At 53.7% G+C, this 16,811-nt stretch overlaps 6 protein-coding genes across 6 annotated transcripts; 3 read left to right on the forward strand and 3 right to left on the reverse strand.

Moving 5' to 3' along the window:
- Nucleotides 1-174: 174 nt before the first annotated feature.
- NECHADRAFT_100472 (uncharacterized protein) lies at nucleotides 175-1,574 on the reverse strand. The gene is made up of 5 exons (XM_003051064.1): nucleotides 1,428-1,574; nucleotides 1,248-1,260; nucleotides 1,005-1,134; nucleotides 694-954; nucleotides 175-638 (listed from the first exon to the last, which is right to left on the reverse strand). Exons 1-5 carry the CDS (start codon nucleotides 1,442-1,444, stop codon nucleotides 574-576), a joined length of 486 nt encoding a protein of 161 aa, XP_003051110.1. The 5' UTR covers nucleotides 1,445-1,574; the 3' UTR covers nucleotides 175-573.
- Nucleotides 1,575-1,884: 310 nt separating this feature from the next.
- NECHADRAFT_69255 (small nucleolar ribonucleoprotein SNU13) lies at nucleotides 1,885-2,808 on the forward strand. Its single transcript, XM_003050686.1, has 5 exons — nucleotides 1,885-1,958; nucleotides 2,039-2,095; nucleotides 2,147-2,209; nucleotides 2,263-2,403; nucleotides 2,460-2,808. The coding sequence occupies exons 2-5, from the start codon at nucleotides 2,080-2,082 to the stop codon at nucleotides 2,612-2,614; spliced, it is 375 nt and encodes a 124-aa protein (XP_003050732.1). The 5' UTR covers nucleotides 1,885-1,958; nucleotides 2,039-2,079; the 3' UTR covers nucleotides 2,615-2,808.
- Nucleotides 2,809-3,205: 397 nt separating this feature from the next.
- On the forward strand, nucleotides 3,206-6,236 carry NECHADRAFT_61005 (uncharacterized protein; the record flags this gene model as incomplete). Its single annotated transcript, XM_003050687.1, has 3 exons — nucleotides 3,206-3,404; nucleotides 3,477-5,235; nucleotides 5,283-6,236. 3 exons carry the CDS (start codon nucleotides 3,206-3,208, stop codon nucleotides 6,148-6,150), a joined length of 2,826 nt encoding a protein of 941 aa, XP_003050733.1. The 3' UTR covers nucleotides 6,151-6,236.
- NECHADRAFT_40591 (uncharacterized protein) lies at nucleotides 6,232-7,413 on the reverse strand (the record flags this gene model as incomplete). Its single annotated transcript, XM_003051065.1, has 2 exons — nucleotides 6,232-6,932; nucleotides 7,044-7,413. 2 exons carry the CDS (start codon nucleotides 7,411-7,413, stop codon nucleotides 6,232-6,234), a joined length of 1,071 nt encoding a protein of 356 aa, XP_003051111.1.
- A 2,100-nt stretch (nucleotides 7,414-9,513) lies between these two features.
- Nucleotides 9,514-12,384, forward strand: NECHADRAFT_61008 (uncharacterized protein). Its single transcript, XM_003050688.1, has 6 exons — nucleotides 9,514-9,582; nucleotides 9,867-9,913; nucleotides 9,991-10,086; nucleotides 10,161-10,245; nucleotides 10,298-11,956; nucleotides 12,052-12,384. Exons 1-6 carry the CDS (start codon nucleotides 9,529-9,531, stop codon nucleotides 12,166-12,168), a joined length of 2,058 nt encoding a protein of 685 aa, XP_003050734.1. The 5' UTR covers nucleotides 9,514-9,528; the 3' UTR covers nucleotides 12,169-12,384.
- Nucleotides 12,372-13,508, reverse strand: NECHADRAFT_102635 (uncharacterized protein). The gene has a single exon (XM_003051066.1). It carries the CDS (start codon nucleotides 13,388-13,390, stop codon nucleotides 12,845-12,847), a length of 546 nt encoding a protein of 181 aa, XP_003051112.1. The 5' UTR covers nucleotides 13,391-13,508; the 3' UTR covers nucleotides 12,372-12,844.
- Between the last annotated feature and the right edge of the window lie 3,303 nt (nucleotides 13,509-16,811).

Consider the following 16,811-nt stretch of genomic DNA (forward strand, 5'->3'; position numbering starts at 1 on the left):
TTTAGATCATATTATCCTAACATGATCAAAAACATACTCATGAGGATTTATTGAGCATAGTCAACCTTGGTGTCATTACGGCCCCAGTGTCACAACAGCGTGTGTTCAGTTCAGGCACTGACACGTCCGTCTTCATCCAGAAGGGGATATCGTCAAGGCCAGTAGAAAATAAGGCGAAACGTGGAACAAAACAATTAGCGGCAGCGTACATAGATACTTGAGTCCCTTCAGCGTCTATAATGAGAAGCCACCCAGAGAATAACACGCATGTTGACACTATTTTACAGAAACCCTCCGATTCGTCGCGTCCCATCCATCCCCAACCAACAAAAATATATCAGTAGCTCGAGTTCAATTATCCGATTTATGCGCAAGGGGGGCGGAAATATCAATCACCATGCCCAAGCCTGCGCCCACGTCCCAAATCTCCCGTCGTGTTTCCTGCTAGAAGACCGACGGAGAAAACTGTAACGCCGTTTGTCTTGTGTAGTCAAGACATGATAGAGAGAGCAGCTCGTGTGGTTGAGGAGTTGTCAAGCTGTCTTCCAAACACGTCGCGTCGCCGTGTCGAATTTAGCAGGTAGCCTCGACGTTGGCCTTGGAGTTCATGAGCAGGGCGACAATCAGACCGTAAAGACCTAAGTGGATTGGTTAGCGGGTAATACGTAATGTGACAATGTTTCAGAAACATACCCAGGACTTCGGCGAAAATCAGAATCAGAATCATGCCGACGAAGAGACGGGGTTGCTGAGCAGTTCCTCGGACACCAGCATCACCAACAATACCAATAGCGAAACCAGCGGCAAGACCAGCAAGACCGACGGACAGACCAGCACCGAACTGAATGAAGCTAGTGTAAAGGGGCAGGTGCTGCTTCAGACCATCCGAGATAAGAACCGAGACGACGAGACCGTAGATACCGATGATACCAGCCATAATGACGGGGACAATGTCTATAAAGGTCAGTACCGAGATGGCGATCGATGGCTTCGGGGTCGCGTACTCTTGACGATAAGATCGGGTCGGAGGACACCCATGGCAGCGATACCGACACCAGACTTGGCGGTACCGTAGGAGGCACCGAGACAGGTGAAGACGATGGCGCAGGTGCAGCCCATAGCACCGAAGAAGGGCTAGAGATGGTTAGCTATGTTGAGCTCGATGTCGGATCGATATCGTGGACGCCCTGGAAGCCAGGCGAGGCATCACGGGTGACGTCGGAGAACGGATGACGTGGAGGACTAACCGAGTAAACGGGGCTGCGTGAACGCGCATGTTAGCTTCAATCATCAACAAGAAGAAGGTAGAGGGTCGTGTCAATGGAATTCGACCGTGTTGGGAGATGCCTGAAGCTCCGGACGATGCCCAGGGAGCTCCTCGGCGGTGATGACGGGGGCAAGGAGGCGCGCAACCAAACACTACGTACCAGTATTCGGAAACCATTTTGGCGGTGTTGTGTTTTGTGGTTTACGTTGAACGAAGCAAACTGTCGGCAGAATCGAAGAGGGAAATGCGACGAGATCGACGGGCTGATGAGCTGTTGACGGTCGTTGGATGACGAAGGTGCGATGCGATGTTGCTTGCTTGTTAAGGTCTCAACCAAGGAAGGCAGGCGCGGCAAGGTTTTGCTGTACACTGCTGCTGAGGGAGAGAGCACGGGGGTGCCTTACATAAGCTGACACGGGGCGCCTTGTTTCGGATTAAAGATGGACCCGAAGGTCAAAGCCACAGCAATCTGTGGTTGGCCGATCTCAAGAGTGTGGATCCCGCGCAGGAACTGCAAGCCACACTCTGGCGCAAGGCTTCAAATTTTCTGGGGGCCTTGGCGCATTTTTTGGTGGCTCTTTTTTTTTCTTTCCCTCCGACTTTGTTCGACATCAACACTTTCGTCTCAATCTTCTAGCTATAGTCCTCAGGGCGAGCCAACGCAAGGAACCCTGATCTTTGACACCATCTTGTTAGTTTATTCCCCTTTGTTCCCCTTTATCTCGCGGCACCGCTTCCAGAGGAACCAGCTGCTAACCCGCGCTTTATCAGATACTCTTCCTCTCACGAAAACCTCGACCTACTCTTTCACCATGTCTGAGAGTGCTGGTATGGATATTCTATCTACAGGTCTATCTCCAGAGACTAACCTTTCGCCAGCCTGGCCCCTGGCCGACCAGAAGCTCGAGCAGGAGCTCCTCGACCTCGTCCAGTCTTCCCAGCGTACGTTCCCTCGACACCGACTAAGCGAAAACCAGTACTGACATGTTGCGCAGATGCCCGTCAGCTCAAGAAGGGTGCCAACGAGGCCACCAAGACCCTGAACCGTGGTGTCTCTGAGATTGTCATCCTCGCTGCCGATACTCAGCCCCTCGCTATTCTCCTCCACCTCCCTCTCCTTTGCGAGGATAAGAACGGTGAGTGCAATTGGATAGATTGCGATCCAGACAGGTTACTAACGACATCTTAACAGTCCCCTACGTCTACGTCAGCAGCAAGATGCACCTTGGCCGTGCCTGCGGTGTCAGCCGTGCTGTCATCGCCGCCAGCATCACCAGCAACGACGCGAGCGAGCTTGCTGGCCAGATCCGAGCCATGCGTGACAAGGTCGAGCGCCTCGCCATCTAAGATACCCACCGAACGAGGAAAGAAAAAGATGGAATACTTCGTCGATGAGGGCCCTGTCGGCTTGTTGGTTGGATGTGGTTAATGTTTGACAAGGCGGGCCGTCGGGGTGGTTGAATTGGTGTTGGATGGACTACCGAGGCTGCAGACAGTAATATCAGCAACTCTCATGACGAAGCCAATAAGTTCATGCAAGGACTTGACGATGGATGTCCACTCTAATGCACAGACAAGGACGCTCATGACAATTCGAGGTGAAGGCAAATACGAAAACGAGGCCAAGTGGATGTAGCTCCCATTCTCCAATTGCCAAATGCGAATGCGACGTCGGAGTTTGGTGTGCGTGGGCCGCTTAGTGGACAGCGTTGTTCGAGCTTCTCCACTGATGCGGTCATTAGGCGCCGCAGTCGCTTGCTTTTTTATGAACTGGTGATCGATTGAGCTGCAGCTCAGCTCAGCTCAGCTCAGCTTGGATGGTCCTGGTCTCTCCTATGCTCCTTCTACTGTGACCACTTTGGATTGAGACTCAACTTCTCTCCTACTCATGCATATATTCAGCTGTTGACAGTGAACGACACGGGCTCCCCGCGCACAATGCCAGCCATCGCTCGCAAGATTCTCATCTGCGCAGCGATCGACGGGCTCATCATCCAACCTCTCTCCTCCAAAGGCCAGCGGCCCTTCCAGCCCGTCCGCATCAAGTATGGCGATGCCACCGTCTCGCACGTCGCACGCGAGCATATCCCCGACGCTTCCAAGCCCGAGTCTTCTTTCGAGGCATTTGGCGTCATTGGTATGCCATTGTGGCCCCGCGCGCTTACAGCCCTAGATGTATGACATGGCTGACGTCGATTACCCTTTCCAGGTCTCATCACTGTCTCCAAGTTGAGTTATCTCATCACAATTACCCGCCGTCAGCAGGTCGCCCAGATCTGCGGTCATCCAATCTACGTTGTGACCGAAGTAGCCGTTACACCATGCACCTCCAAGACGGGCGCCGACGAGTCCATTCGAAGGACGTCCAGTCACCTATCACGACAGGCTCGCGATTCTGGTGATGAGAGCGATAGCAGTGAGGAAGAAGTCGAGCTTCCCTCGCGCACATCGGACGAAGTCGAAGACGCTGTCATTGAGGATGGGGATGCTAGGCCAGACTCTGCCAGGAGCCGTGTCGCCGAGGACGTCATCCGCAGGAGGGGCAGTTATGGGCGTTTCGCCCAGCGATGGTTCAGCCGTAGCGGTTGGACCATGGATCAGAAGAGGATTATGGGATTGAGCAACTCAGCGAGCGTTCCGGAAATGGCCATCGTCGACACTTCACCAAGCAAGACGCCAGATGAAGAACCCACGAAAGGTCGCCTCAGTGAGCCAGAGCTTCTCCCAAAGCTGTTAAAGACTGTTCAAGTCCTTTTTGGTTCATCACGGAGTTTCTACTTCTCGTACGACTTTGATCTTACGCGTTCACTCGCCAAGAGATCCGTGTCACCCAGCAATGGCACGCCCCTTCATGCCCAGGTGGACGACGTCTTCTTCTGGAACCGAAACCTCTTACAGCCCTTTATCTCTTCTGGGCACGATTCCTTGGCTCTACCTCTGATGCAAGGCTTCATTGGACAGAGAACCTTTGTCGTTGATGGTCAACCTCCGCAAATGGACGACACGGGCAAGGACTCCGTCGAGCTGTCCAACCTCACGCCGTCAAAGTCCCAAGCGGATACTCCTCCACTTGAGAGCTCCAGAGCCTCAATTGACCTCCGTTCATCGGAAAGGAGATATCTCATCACCTTGATATCACGCAGGTCTACGAAGCGAGCTGGTCTGAGATATCTCCGCCGCGGTATAGATCAAGACGGTTTCGTCGCAAACATGGTTGAGACAGAGCAGCTTCTATCCTCGCCTGCATGGGACGCATCCTCAAAAGTCTACTCGTTCATGCAAATCAGGGGCAGCATTCCTCTTTTCTTCACACAGTCCCCATACTCTTTCAAGCCAGTGCCCATTCAGCAGCACTCCGAGGAGGCAAATCGTGTCGCTTGCCACAAGCACTTTGAGAGCCTTTCTCGAAATTATGGGCAGTTGCAAGTGGTCAATCTTGTAGAAAAGCATGGTGTCGAGGCTTCAATTGGCTCGGCTTACCAGAAGAGTGTCGAAGAGCTCAACAAAGAAGCAGGCGAGGGCAAGACGATACCCTTTGAATGGTTCGACTTCCATGCGGCCTGTAGGGGCATGAAGTTTGAAAACGTGAGCATCTTGCTCCTACAGTTAAGGCAAAAGATTGAGAGCTTCGGAAGCACCGTCCAGAAAGAGGGTGAGCAGTTGATCCAGCAGAAGGGCGTCCTCCGAACCAACTGCATGGACTGCCTCGACCGGACCAACGTCTGTCAGAGCTCATTTGGGAAGCACATGCTCGAGGTCCAGCTCAAGGAGGAGGGTTTCGACATGAGCGCGCAGGTGGACCAGGAGACAGCCTGGTTCAACACCCTGTGGGCGGATAACGGTGATGCGGTGTCTAAGCAGTACGCGTCGACGGCTGCCATGAAGGGTGATTATACGAGAACACGAAAGAGAGATTATCGAGGTGCTTTGAACGACTTGGGTCTCTCTCTTGCTAGATTCTACAGCGGGTATGTTGATAATCCCCTGACGGCTCATCGAGTTGCTAACCAAACAGAATGGTCAATGACTACTTTAGCCAGGCAGCGATAGACTTCCTCCTCGGCAACGTCACGGCCAAAATCTTTGAGGAGTTTGAAAGCGACATGATGACCAAGGATCCTGCCGTGTCGGTAGTCAGGATGAGACAACTGGCGGTTGAGCTGTGCCAGAAGAGAGTGATAGCAGACGAGAAGGAAGAGTTTCACGGGGGATGGGTACTCCTCAGCCCCAACGCGCCTGATACCATCAAGGCCTTGCCATTGGAGGAAGTTGTCCTCTTGTTGACGGATGCCGCCCTCTACCTTTGCCGCTTCGACTGGAAGTCGGACAAGGTGTCCTCGTTTGAGCGCGTCGAGCTCGGCAACATCACGGGCATCAAATACGGCACATACATCACCTCGACCATCTCTCTTTCTCACATCGACGAGACCAAGAACGCCGGCTTTGTGGTGTCTTACAACCCAGGCAAGAGTGATTTTCGACGCACTAACACCCGAACCTTTTCAAGCCGTGGCGACATGGCCGGCAAGGAGAACCCCTCTGCGCAGAAGGATGCCAGCATCCCAGCCAGTTTGGCCAACCTGCTCTCTAGCAAACCGTCGTCGGCATCCAGCCTGCGCCAGCTTGTCTTCAAGGCAACATATGTAGACTCTTCCGTAGCCGTCCTCGGAAACGATGGCCCACGGCAGACCGAAACACAGCAGGTTTCCACCATCTGCGAAGAGATTGAGCGATTGGCGCTGGAACGACAACTAGAGCGCCCAGGGGAAGAGCGCAAGAGCCTGGTCCAGTCCGGGGACATTATCTCTTTGGAAGAGGCGAAAAAGAACACCGGGTTGCTAGAGCAGCTGGGGCACTCGCTCAAGAAGATGGTATGGGCATGAAAAAGATTCCCATCTAGAAACGACATAGACGACAGACCTTAGATACCATGAAGTTTTTTGCAGTATAATAATAGGATTGTTTCAAGACGACTTTTCCAGACGGTACAGGTGTATCTGGTACCGCATATTCTCGAGGGGAATTGGATATGACAAGCCTTCTGGGAGTCGAAACCAGATGGAATCATCAGACTGCAGCTTTTCCCAGGAGTAACCCGGTGTCTCGGTCTCAAGGAGAGTGTGGTCGAGCAGCCATTGCATAGGGTACCGCTTCTTCTCTTTGCCCAGGGCAGCTTCTGAGTAGCTTCCAGGACTGTCCACCACGAGAACCAAGCTCCCCGGCGCGAGGGCTTGTCCGAGGTTCTTGAGGAGCTTGGTCGTCTTCCCAATGCCTCCGCTGGTATACAGCTCGTTGAGGGTAAACAACAGCGTCACCACGATGGGTACCTTGCCACCAGCGCACTGAGCTGTCAATGCATCGGCATCAAGAGCCAAGACATCCTGCTGTACGACCTCGACAGAAAGCTGGCCCGGCTCAAGAAGCGCGCGGTTCGCTGCGCGCGCGGCCGCCGACGCATACTTTGAGATGGGGGGCGGGGAGTTTGTGCTCGACTCGAGAGAAGAGATGACGCTGGCCCAGGGAGCCGAGTCAAGGAGCGTCAGATGACCATTGCTCGAGGTGGATTGGAGGTAGGATGCAAAAGCGAGGTGCTCGGCTGCGCATCCTCCAATTGAGAGCATTCGCAGAGTGCTTCGTGGTTGAGACCTTTCGGGTTTGGGAGCATCTGGTCCTGTTTCAGCAGATGCCTCACCAGGTTCTATATCTTGTTCCAGAGCATTAGAATCCTTGGTCAAACCCGCTTGGGTACTCAATTCCAGATTCTTTCCACTGAAACTCCCCTCTTCAGAAGCTAGAACCCCATCCAGATGTTCCTTGATGCCGAGGAAAACAGTGGTATAGCATAATGTCCGTGTAGGACTCCATCTCGCCGCATACGCCTCGAGATAATCCTCCCTCCCAAAAGCAGTAGCAAAGTCGCGATTGAACAGAGCCTGCTTCACCTCCTGCAGCAGACCTGCAAAGTCATCTGACGTGAGGGTCGAATTGAAGGCATTGGAAAAGACGTCGAGCAGACGCTGCTGCTCGGCTTGGCTCTGCAGAGGTGGTGGTGAAGAAGCTTCCTGATTTTGCGCCGGGGCGGCCGACTTCTTGTTGCTCTGCTTTGAAGGTGCAGCCTTTCTGGAGGGGCCCGTCTTCTTGACCATTTCACTCTAGTCTAGCTTGGTCAGCCAAGACGTGTGTATCGGCGAGCTCGGAGTTCCAAAAGAGTTGATTGTCGTCGTCGTCTCGTCTGGTGGTGGTTTGTAAATTCCATTGGAAAATAGAGTGGGGTATCCGTACAATCGGTGAAACCCCCACTCCGGCCGAAAGCTTCCTACCCGGCCAATCTCTCGGTGAAGACGTCGGACGTGTCATGACTTGTCGCCATATAAGTCAGCAGCTCGCAGGCATGATAACCAAGATTCGTCTCCTGAGTGTGGCATCACGCCTAGGTTGGTGTTATTCACCGACAGGCGGCCGCCGCCCAGGTTTGCTAAGGTTTTGGGGCAGACCGGGCGGATACATATCATATCATTCATCAGCCGTTACTGCATTCTTGATAACCGCTTACACAGTCCATCCTTTACCGTCTTTGGGCTGGGGCATTGCATTTCCGCCGACGTGCCCGAGTGCAACCACACACCTGGTTGGATGTTCAAGCATCAAGGTGCTAGGCATTGCTAGCGAGCACACCTTGACGAGCGCAGCCACATCTCCGTCTTTGCTCCATCACACTCGGCCCTCCTCTCCGACTATCGCTCCTTCGACCTGCTCCTCCCTATGTGTACTTCTGAGTTCTGTCACCGAGACAGGCCAATTACTTGTCTGGATTGGTGCGGATGGATCGTGAGGTTGTCCAGCAGCCGGTCCAACCAGGGACTCGGGTCGTGTTTATCCAGCGGGCCTCGTGTGCTTGTCAGAGGTCCGCATCGCTCAACTGAAGCCACAGCATCGCAACGGAGTTGTGTCCGACTCGGCCACGGAAGACGGAGTTGCCCCTCTTGAAGCCCCCGCGGGGGCCCGCCAGCCAGTGTTCCAACCTCCGGGCCATCCATTCTGAGGTAGGTATCCTTTTCTGCCTGTTCACCCTCTCTCCGGTTAAATTTGGTGAGAAAGGCTCTGCAGTCTCACAGCCTATGAGCGAAATATGTACTCGCTCCGGAGCCCGGCGTGGAGATTTTTCATATTAGTGCGATTACAAGCCAGGAAGGATACAGCGAGAAAAAGCCGCAAGAGATTTTAAAAAGACTCTTTACGCGGCAAGATCATCAGCATCTGAAGACTCACTCGAGTAATGATGGAGTGGCCAACCGACGTCACAGAGGTAAAGGTTCCTCACAGCCAAGTGCCGCCGTTGCCATCTGCCTCCATCAAGACTCCACAGGGGCCAGCGAACGGATCAACGAGGGCGCTGGGAATTGGGAGGGATTGCGTCAAGAGGCAGGCACCTGCAGGTTAATCTCGAGCACGCAGCAGCTCGGTCGCCCGTGAATGGGCTCTGCGGGATCTCGACTGGAACATCAAGAGCCATCTCGAGGGGCGCCAGGTCGCAGGAGGAGGGGCTCCCAGCGTCACTGGTGTCAAGGACGGCCCCCACCGGGACCCCACTCGGCGTCTCGCCGGCCATTGACCTTGTCCCCCCGCGGCGAGGGCGGCGAGAGCGGCGAGCTCTGTGCTGTTTTTGCTGAGCTCGAATCTGAGTTGTGAGTGGGCAAGGTGAAGTGGTGAGCCAGTTGGAAGCTGGGTGGCCTGCCCTTTTTGGCGTGGCCGCCACCTTGACCGGACGGACTTGTACCTGCTGGCCGCGCTGGGGAGGATGCCCTGAAGACGCAGGCTGCATGGCGCCGAGGGGCCCTGGAGCTGCCCCCCTGGCGACCCGAGAACCACCCAAGCTCCGGGGCCCGCCACAGTTGAGATGCCTCGACGGCTACCTACCTACCATCTGGATGATGAGCAATCTTGTTGTTCCCCCAACGTCAATGTACCTCGATTCAGACTGTACCTACTCGAGCATGTACCTCGTGTCAGCCAATGTCCGCTCATTCTCGAGGCGATGATGGCCAAGGCCTGCGGGATACCGCCCGGCCGACCATTTTTTTCGAGACTGGGAAAACTGGAGACCGCTAAATACATGACACGACCCCTCCAGCAAACGTCAGACCTGTTCCGTTCATCTCCCCGTCATTCGACGACCTTTTTCTTCCCTCGTTCCTCCTCCTCCTTCTCTTCCTCTTCCTTTCTCCTCCTTCATAGAACCAGTCTCTCAAACATTCGGCAAAATGGGTTACGGCGAGATCGATCAAAAGGCCATCAACACCATCCGCACCCTTGCGGTAAGCTTTTTCCTCTTCCCCTCCAGCTCTTGCTTGTGCATTGGATTTTACCCCGCCACGCCTGCCCCGCCATTCATTCACCTTGAGTTTGGGGGGGGACGCGCAGAGAAATGTGGTGAGAGAGACAGTGTCACAACCATCGCAAGAGGGCGTCACCGCCTCATTGATTTTGTTGTTTCGCTGGCTCTCATCTCGTCATCGCGTTCGGCGTGTACCTGGCAGCTTCATAGCTCTCATGATGAGCAGAAAACAAAAGATAATGTCAACTGACGAGCTCTCAACAGGTTGATGCGACCTTCCACAGCAACTCGGGACACCCTGGTGCTCCCATGTGAGTTTTCCCACCCTCCGCTTCGTCGCCGATGAGCTTCTACAGCAAAATACATGAATACTGACTCTCTTATCTAGGGGCATGGCCCCTGTTGCCCACGTCCTGTTCAACAAGTTCATGACCTTCAACCCCAAGAACCCTGACTGGTTGAACCGTGACCGCTTCGTCCTCTCGTAAGTCTTTGACCCGGCGGCCGACGCCACAAGCTCATTCAAATAAAAAAAAAATTGACACTTTTCGTCTCCAGCAACGGCCACGGCTGCATGCTTCAGTATGCCCTCCTCCACCTCTTTGGCTATGACCTCACCATCGATGACCTCAAGGCCTTCCGAGTACGTGATTCTGACATCTTTTCTCGCCATTGCTTGCTTACCGTTGCTATAGTCGGTCGACAGCCGGACTCCCGGTCACCCCGAGGCCCATGACACACCCGGTATTGAGGTCACCACTGGTCCTCTTGGCCAGGGTATCTCCAACGCTGTTGGTCTGGCCATTGCCCAGGCTCACACCGCGGCTGTCTTCAACAAGCCCGGTTTCGACCTCGTCAACAACCACACCTACGTCTTCCTCGGCGATGGCTGCCTCATGGAGGGTGTCTCGAGCGAGGCCTGCTCTCTCGCTGGTCACCTCCAGCTCGGCAACCTGATTGCCATCTGGGACGACAACAAGATCACCATTGACGGTGACACTGCTGTCGCCTTCACTGAGGATGTCCCCAAGCGATACGAGGCCTACGGCTGGCAGGTCCTCACCGTCGGTGACGGTGACCACGACCTCGAGGGCATTGAGGCTGCCATCAAGGAGGCCAAGGCCAACACTGAGAAGCCCACTCTTATCCAGCTTAAGACCACCATTGGTTTCGGCTCCCTGAAGCAGGGCACCCACGGTGTCCACGGCTCTCCCCTCAAGGCTGACGACATCAAGCAGCTCAAGGAGAAGTTCGGCTTCAACCCCGAGGAGAGCTTCGTCGTTCCCCAGGAGGTCTACGACCTTTACGGCAAGCACTCTTCCGAGGGTGCCGCTGCTGAGCAGGAGTGGAACCAGCTCTTTGCCAAGTACAAGGAGCAGTTCCCCACCGAGGCCGCTGATCTCGCCCGACGACAGACTGGCGACCTCCCCGAGGGCTGGGAGAAGAACCTCCCCGTCTACAGCCCCGCCGACCCCGCCATCGCCTCGCGAAAGCTGTCCGAGACTGTTCTCCAGAAGGTCCACGAGGCCATCCCCGAGCTGTTTGGTGGTTCCGCCGATCTGACTGGCTCCAACCTGACCCGATGGAAGGATGCCGTCGACTTCCAGCCCAAGTCGACCGGTCTCGGCGACTACACCGGCCGATATGTTCGATATGGTGTCCGTGAGCACGCCATGGGTGCCATCCTCAACGGTCTCGCTGCCTACGGCACCATCCTGCCCTACGCCGGTACCTTCCTGAACTTTGTCTCGTACGCTGCTGGTGCCGTCCGTCTGTCGGCCCTGTCCCGCGTCCGCACCATCTGGGTCGCCACCCACGACTCCATCGGTCTCGGTGAGGATGGTCCTACTCACCAGCCTATTGAGACTCTTGCCCACTTCCGTGCTCTCCCCAACACTCTCGTCTGGCGACCTGCCGACGGCAACGAGACCAGCGGTGCTTACTACGTCGCCCTGACCTCCAAGGAGACTCCCAGCATCATTGCTCTGACCCGCCAGAACCTTCCCCAGCTCGAGGGCTCCACCATCGAGAAGGCTGCCAAGGGTGGTTACGTCCTGCAAGAGGTTGAGGGCGCCGACATCACCCTCGTCGCCACTGGTTCCGAGGTTGCCATTGCCCTCGATGCCGTCAAGGTCCTCGCTGAGAACCACAACATCAAGGCCCGTGTCGTCTCTCTGCCCTGCTTCGAGGCCTTTGACCTCCAGGACCAGGAGTACCGCCTGTCTGTCCTCCCCGATGGCATCCCCTCGCTGTCCGTTGAGGTCATGACCACCATGGGCTGGGAGCGCTACACCCACGAGCAGTTCGGTATCAACCGATTCGGTGCCTCTGGTGCCTACAAGGATGTTTACAAGGCAAGTTATCCCCTACCCCTGGTCAGCTCAAGCTTGGGCCAGGCGGTTCCCCAGATCTCTATCCCCGCAGAATCCTTTGCTAACCCCGACTATAGAAGTTCGAGTTCACCCCCGAGGGTGTCGCTAAGCGTGCCGTTGCCACCGTCGACTTCTGGAAGGACGTCCCCAACATCCGCTCCCCCCTCAACCGCGCGTTCAAGCAGATCATCTAGATTCAAGACGAGCAGAGCAAAGAGGAAAGAAAATAAGAACAAGATAAGAACAAAAACAAGAATAAGAGTGATGAGTTAGCAAGAGGCTCGGGACGGGCCGACCCCGGGCAGAATGATTATGCAAGTGATGACGACGGGCTTTGGAGCAAGGTTTTATGGGCTACGTATGGTAAATTAGACGTCTCGCGAGATGAATTCAAATCTTTTAGAACAAGTAACTGTGCTGTATCTGCTGCGTCTGTTGTTGTAACTGGTATATATGTCTTGCCATGTGATTCTGTGATTTCCATGATTCCACGACATGGCAAAAAACAGAGTTTGATGGATGTGGTGGATGTGGTCTGGTCTGTCTCGGACCAAAAATCATACCGATCGATCTATGTGCGACCTCTGAGGTATCTCGCTCAGTAGCATACTCCATAGATAAACCCAAATACTCGTAGTTCGTCTCCTCTTTTAAGGATGACGGCTCGAGTTGGATGGCAAGCGTCCATGTCACCAAGATTTTTCATACACTTTCTTTCTCGCTCGCCTCTTTTCTTCATGTTCGTTCCTCCGTGGTATTATCCCATTTGTATTGCATCGCTTCGTAATCGTGGTTTTGGTCTTGGTCGTGGCGCATGTTTCTGCGGACGCCGTGCGTGTCCCTGACATGGCTGGCTGCAGGGGAGTCGCGTCATTCGGGCCCATCCTCGTGTGCGCGGTCTTGACTCTCGACCACCCACTCCTTCTGAAACTCTCTACCCACGCGTTCCAGCCTCGCAGAGGCACGGCGGGCTTCTCTCGCCTCCTCGGCGGATCCGGCGACCACGACACCGACGAGCAGCGGCGCCGCGTCCTCGGAGCGTGGGTCGTCCTTTGCGGGTGGCGGTTCGGACCGTGAGTCGGGGCCGTGACTAGAGCCGGGTGCTGAACCGGGACGGCTCGAAGTTGCTGCTGCTGCGGCGTTATTGTTCCCGGCGGCGCTGGCTTCGGCGGTATCGCGGGGGTCGAGATAAGAGTGTAGGACGACGGGCCCGCGCTCCGGGTACTCGACCATGAGGCGCTGAGGACGGCCGAGACCAAGACGCTGGGCGGCGGTCTGGGAGGAGAGGGCGCTCGAGGTGAGGGCGGTAAGAGACTCGAGGTGGGATTGCGACGAGGCCGAGGTGATGAGCGGGGTGAGGGTGACGTCGGAGAGGTGGAGGGAGAGGGTGGGGTGCTGCGAGGGGAGGCTGGCCATGATGGCGGGTTTGTAGCGGACAAGCTTGAAGCTGTCTCGAGGGTCGTATGAGCAAGGTTGATTCAGGATTGGAAGGGTCGAGCAGAGTGAAAAGAGGCTTGTGAGAGGGAATTGGCGCAGAGGGAGAGGGGTATATGGTGTTGTAGCAGTAGAGATTGCGGCAGCGGCGGTGGTGGTGGTGGTGGTGGTGGAGGGGGATGGATGGATTCCCATAATTAGGTGACGATCTGGTGTTGGGACGGGAGCCATCCATCACCACAGCAGCTGCACCAGTGACAAGCCCTGGAGCTCCCCCCTCCCTCGCTTGGCTAGGCTGGACCCCGCTGGGAGCCGTGCCCTGTCAGTTGCGTAAGGTCTGCTAACCTCCGCTATCTCTAGTCTCCTCTTGATACCAAGGACAACCCCACCATGAACGGGCTTGAAAGGAGGGGAAGCTCTCATCTTCTGCATCAGGCTCGATATGACGACCATGTGATCAAGGTGGACAGTCAACGAGGGCATAATCACAATTGCACCTGTCACGCAGTTTACGAGACGATTGTGAGCTGGCATCAGCAGCTTTTAACTTCCAAGCAAAACCCCCGCCTTTCCCATTGATTTCAGGGAGTCCTTGTCTCCACTGGAGCAACCGACGAAGCTCAGCGGCTATGCCGCCGTTTTCCACAGACTGGGTTTAGGTACCTCATTAGCTAGCTGCATTGGCTAGGTAGAGCTACGTCACAGTGGGGAGGGGCTGGTGATAATATCACGGGCGCTTCACTCGCAATCCACGAGAATGCCATCCCTCTCTAACCAAAGCCCCAGGCCCAGGGATCGAAGCTAATGGGGCTAGGTTGAAGCTGCTAACAAACCAACAAGTACTTGCCATTGGCTCGGCAAGCATTTTGCCAAACCGTGGGGTAAAAGATGCCCTGCTGTGGAGGAATGTCTTGCTTCTTGGCCCTTTTTTTTTGTTAATTTCTATTACCCCATGTCTCCTTTTTTAACTCGTCCGGACAAAGTCCGCTGACGAGAGCCAAGGATTGATGGGGAATAATGAGATCCTGCGTGGGTTTTGCTTTTGGGATCTGACAAGGCTGATTTTGCTGCATGTGTGTGCGGGAGAGGCTCAACATCTTGGTGTCGATGAGATGAATGGTAGATACGTAGTCAAGCAAAGAGGCCAATGCTCAAATATTACTATTCTAATCATTAATTTCGTTTGGTCTTGTTCGAGATGTGCTTGCAGAGACAAACTTGCTTCATGGTCAATGGTATCATCATTGGACTCCCAACGCCTTTGCTGTCAACTTCTCAAGACATCGAGTCAGTTCAAATCGACATATCACAACCAAACGTGCTTTTCCCGGACAACCTCGGGATAGGAGCTTCAAAAAAGGAATCTGGCCAGTCAACAGATTCCTCAAGATGTCTCAGAACCTCGCCCGTGCTAATCTGGAACTCAGCGTTGACAAGTAATATCGCATTCCACAAAATCAACTCCCTCAGCAATCAAATCCCAGGAAATTATGCATCGACCGATACCCGGTGCAGATGTTTCAAGTGGGAGGGGGGCTGTCTTGGTATTCGGCCCTCGGTTCAAGTATTACAACTCCCCTTCAGCAAGATTCTTGAGGCCTGAATACAGCCAGCGTGTGGAAATACGGATCTTTGACCATTTGTTGGCAATTCTTCATGTGAAAGAGATCAATGACTTAGGAGTGATTGGTATCACTATTGAGAGATGAGCTGTTGTCCATATCCTGTGACCGTAGTTGAATACACCCCTAGTCCAAGACCGAGGTCAAGCGCCCATTAAAGTCGCTGTGGTTTCAACTCATACAATCGGTCTGAAATTGTGAAAACAAGCAGAGATGAAGGTAAATCAGGTTCGAAGATGGGTTCAATGAGAAAAATGCTTGTACATTCATGCTAATTCTAGCTTCGAGTGGTTCCTCTATTAGCATCCTTCATTATTAGCGACCGTCCTCAACAGCCAAAACCAGCCGTATTCCACGTCTGGAAGGGATTTCCAAGTAAATTTATCTGTTCTATCTCGTTCAAAATTTCTGCATGTACTTTGCTTCATCTAAAGGCATGCGGTTCTGATACTTTTCTTGTCATTGTTGTCGCACCCAACACACTAGCCAGCTCGCCATCAACATTTACCGTTATCTCGTTTCCAGCAAGTAAGAGAAATTGCAGAATGCTTTTACTTAAGGGAGTACAAGTTAATTCGTGTTAAACATTTCTAGCTCGTCCTCAGTAACGCACTCTGTTACTGAGAAAAATCAAGGTATATTCTTACTTCCACGTTCACGATAGCTTGCCTGATTCAACTTTACTGCATCAAGTACAGCATTGTATAGTAAATCAAACCTAAAGCATCGACAAGTAACTCACTGTTTCTGCCTCGCATTATCTCTAGATCCCCAAATCCAGTTAGCAGATTCAAACGGAGTCAAACTTGCATTGTATCACCCACACCTGGTGATCTAGCCTGGAGCCTCATTTCATCCCTCCAAGACTGATATTTGCCATTACTATTGAGCAGGTTTCTGGCAGTGATGGATGACTCCCTAGGCAGCGAGAATGACTCTTGTGTGTTACATGGCTTACGTCTCCTCGCGTTGTTGTGAAGGGAAAGCGACCTGGGTCGCCAGAAGTGACATGTGACCAAGACAACGATAGATAATCAAGGTTACAACAGAGTACAAGGCTATCACAGGGAATAAGAGAGTGGATGGTATTCACTCTTCAGCGTAAAAATTAGGATAGCGAATACCTACCTATTCTGGAAAGTTCAGATGTCGATGCGAGTTATTAATAGCATCCTAAGGATCAGCTATAGCTTCACGACCCCGGCCAGCATCATCATAAATTTAGGTAGCTAAAAACGACCTCAACCTTATCCAGCCTACCTATTTGGGTAATTCGGGTCAATTGCCGTGGCCAGTTGAAAAACATGGCTTCTCCAATCAAGATGGGGACAGGTGTATTCTCGTGTTCGCTGCTGCGTATACAAAAACATAACTACTTTTAGATGTTCCAGTCTTCTCTATTTTTGGGAGGATTGATAACTGTTAGACGCAAACCAGTCAATTTGAACCTGGGTGGCATGGTCAACAACAATCTGGCGTGATCTGACGTCGAATGCAGGACGCCCAGGCAGACGGTAGGCAACGCGGGGCAACAGTAGAAAAAAAAACATGGTGACAAATGGGGGTTGAAAATGGCTTCCATGGACAATGTACCCGCAATCATCAAGACGAGAGGTGACCTTTTGGCATCATGTGTCTGACGCAGTGTGGTGCAGCAGGGTCGTCTGGCAAGATGCCTCGCAGCCTGGGCAGGCCCAGGTCGTCCGTCACGGAGGATACAGGTCGCTGCTGATTGCGCCTCAAGTCGCATAAAGCGGGACGAGGCGAATGTGATTTGCCCT

This window comes from Fusarium vanettenii (genome assembly GCF_000151355.1).
Source record: "Fusarium vanettenii 77-13-4 chromosome 5 genomic scaffold NECHAsca_5_chr5_3_0, whole genome shotgun sequence".
Lineage (NCBI taxonomy): Eukaryota > Fungi > Ascomycota > Sordariomycetes > Hypocreales > Nectriaceae > Fusarium > Fusarium vanettenii.

Excerpts from the sequence above, each read along its gene's own strand:
- NECHADRAFT_100472 (XM_003051064.1), bottom strand. Across the intron at positions 955-1,004 it reads ACCCGATCTTATCGTCAAGA|ACATTGTCCCCGTCATTATG; the intron begins GTACGCGACCCC and ends TGACCTTTATAG. Across the intron at positions 639-693 it reads GATTTTCGCCGAAGTCCTGG|GTCTTTACGGTCTGATTGTC; the intron begins GTATGTTTCTGA and ends CAATCCACTTAG.
- NECHADRAFT_69255 (XM_003050686.1), top strand. Across the intron at positions 2,210-2,262 it reads CCTCGTCCAGTCTTCCCAGC|ATGCCCGTCAGCTCAAGAAG; the intron begins GTACGTTCCCTC and ends CATGTTGCGCAG. Across the intron at positions 2,404-2,459 it reads CCTTTGCGAGGATAAGAACG|TCCCCTACGTCTACGTCAGC; the intron begins GTGAGTGCAATT and ends ACATCTTAACAG.
- NECHADRAFT_61008 (XM_003050688.1), top strand. The coding sequence starts at position 9,529 with ATGGGTTACGGCGAGATCGATCAAAAGGCCATCAACACCATCCGCACC. Across the intron at positions 10,087-10,160 it reads CGTGACCGCTTCGTCCTCTC|CAACGGCCACGGCTGCATGC; the intron begins GTAAGTCTTTGA and ends TTTCGTCTCCAG. Across the intron at positions 11,957-12,051 it reads CCTACAAGGATGTTTACAAG|AAGTTCGAGTTCACCCCCGA; the intron begins GCAAGTTATCCC and ends CCCCGACTATAG.
- NECHADRAFT_102635 (XM_003051066.1), bottom strand. The coding sequence starts at position 13,390 with ATGGCCAGCCTCCCCTCGCAGCACCCCACCCTCTCCCTCCACCTCTCC.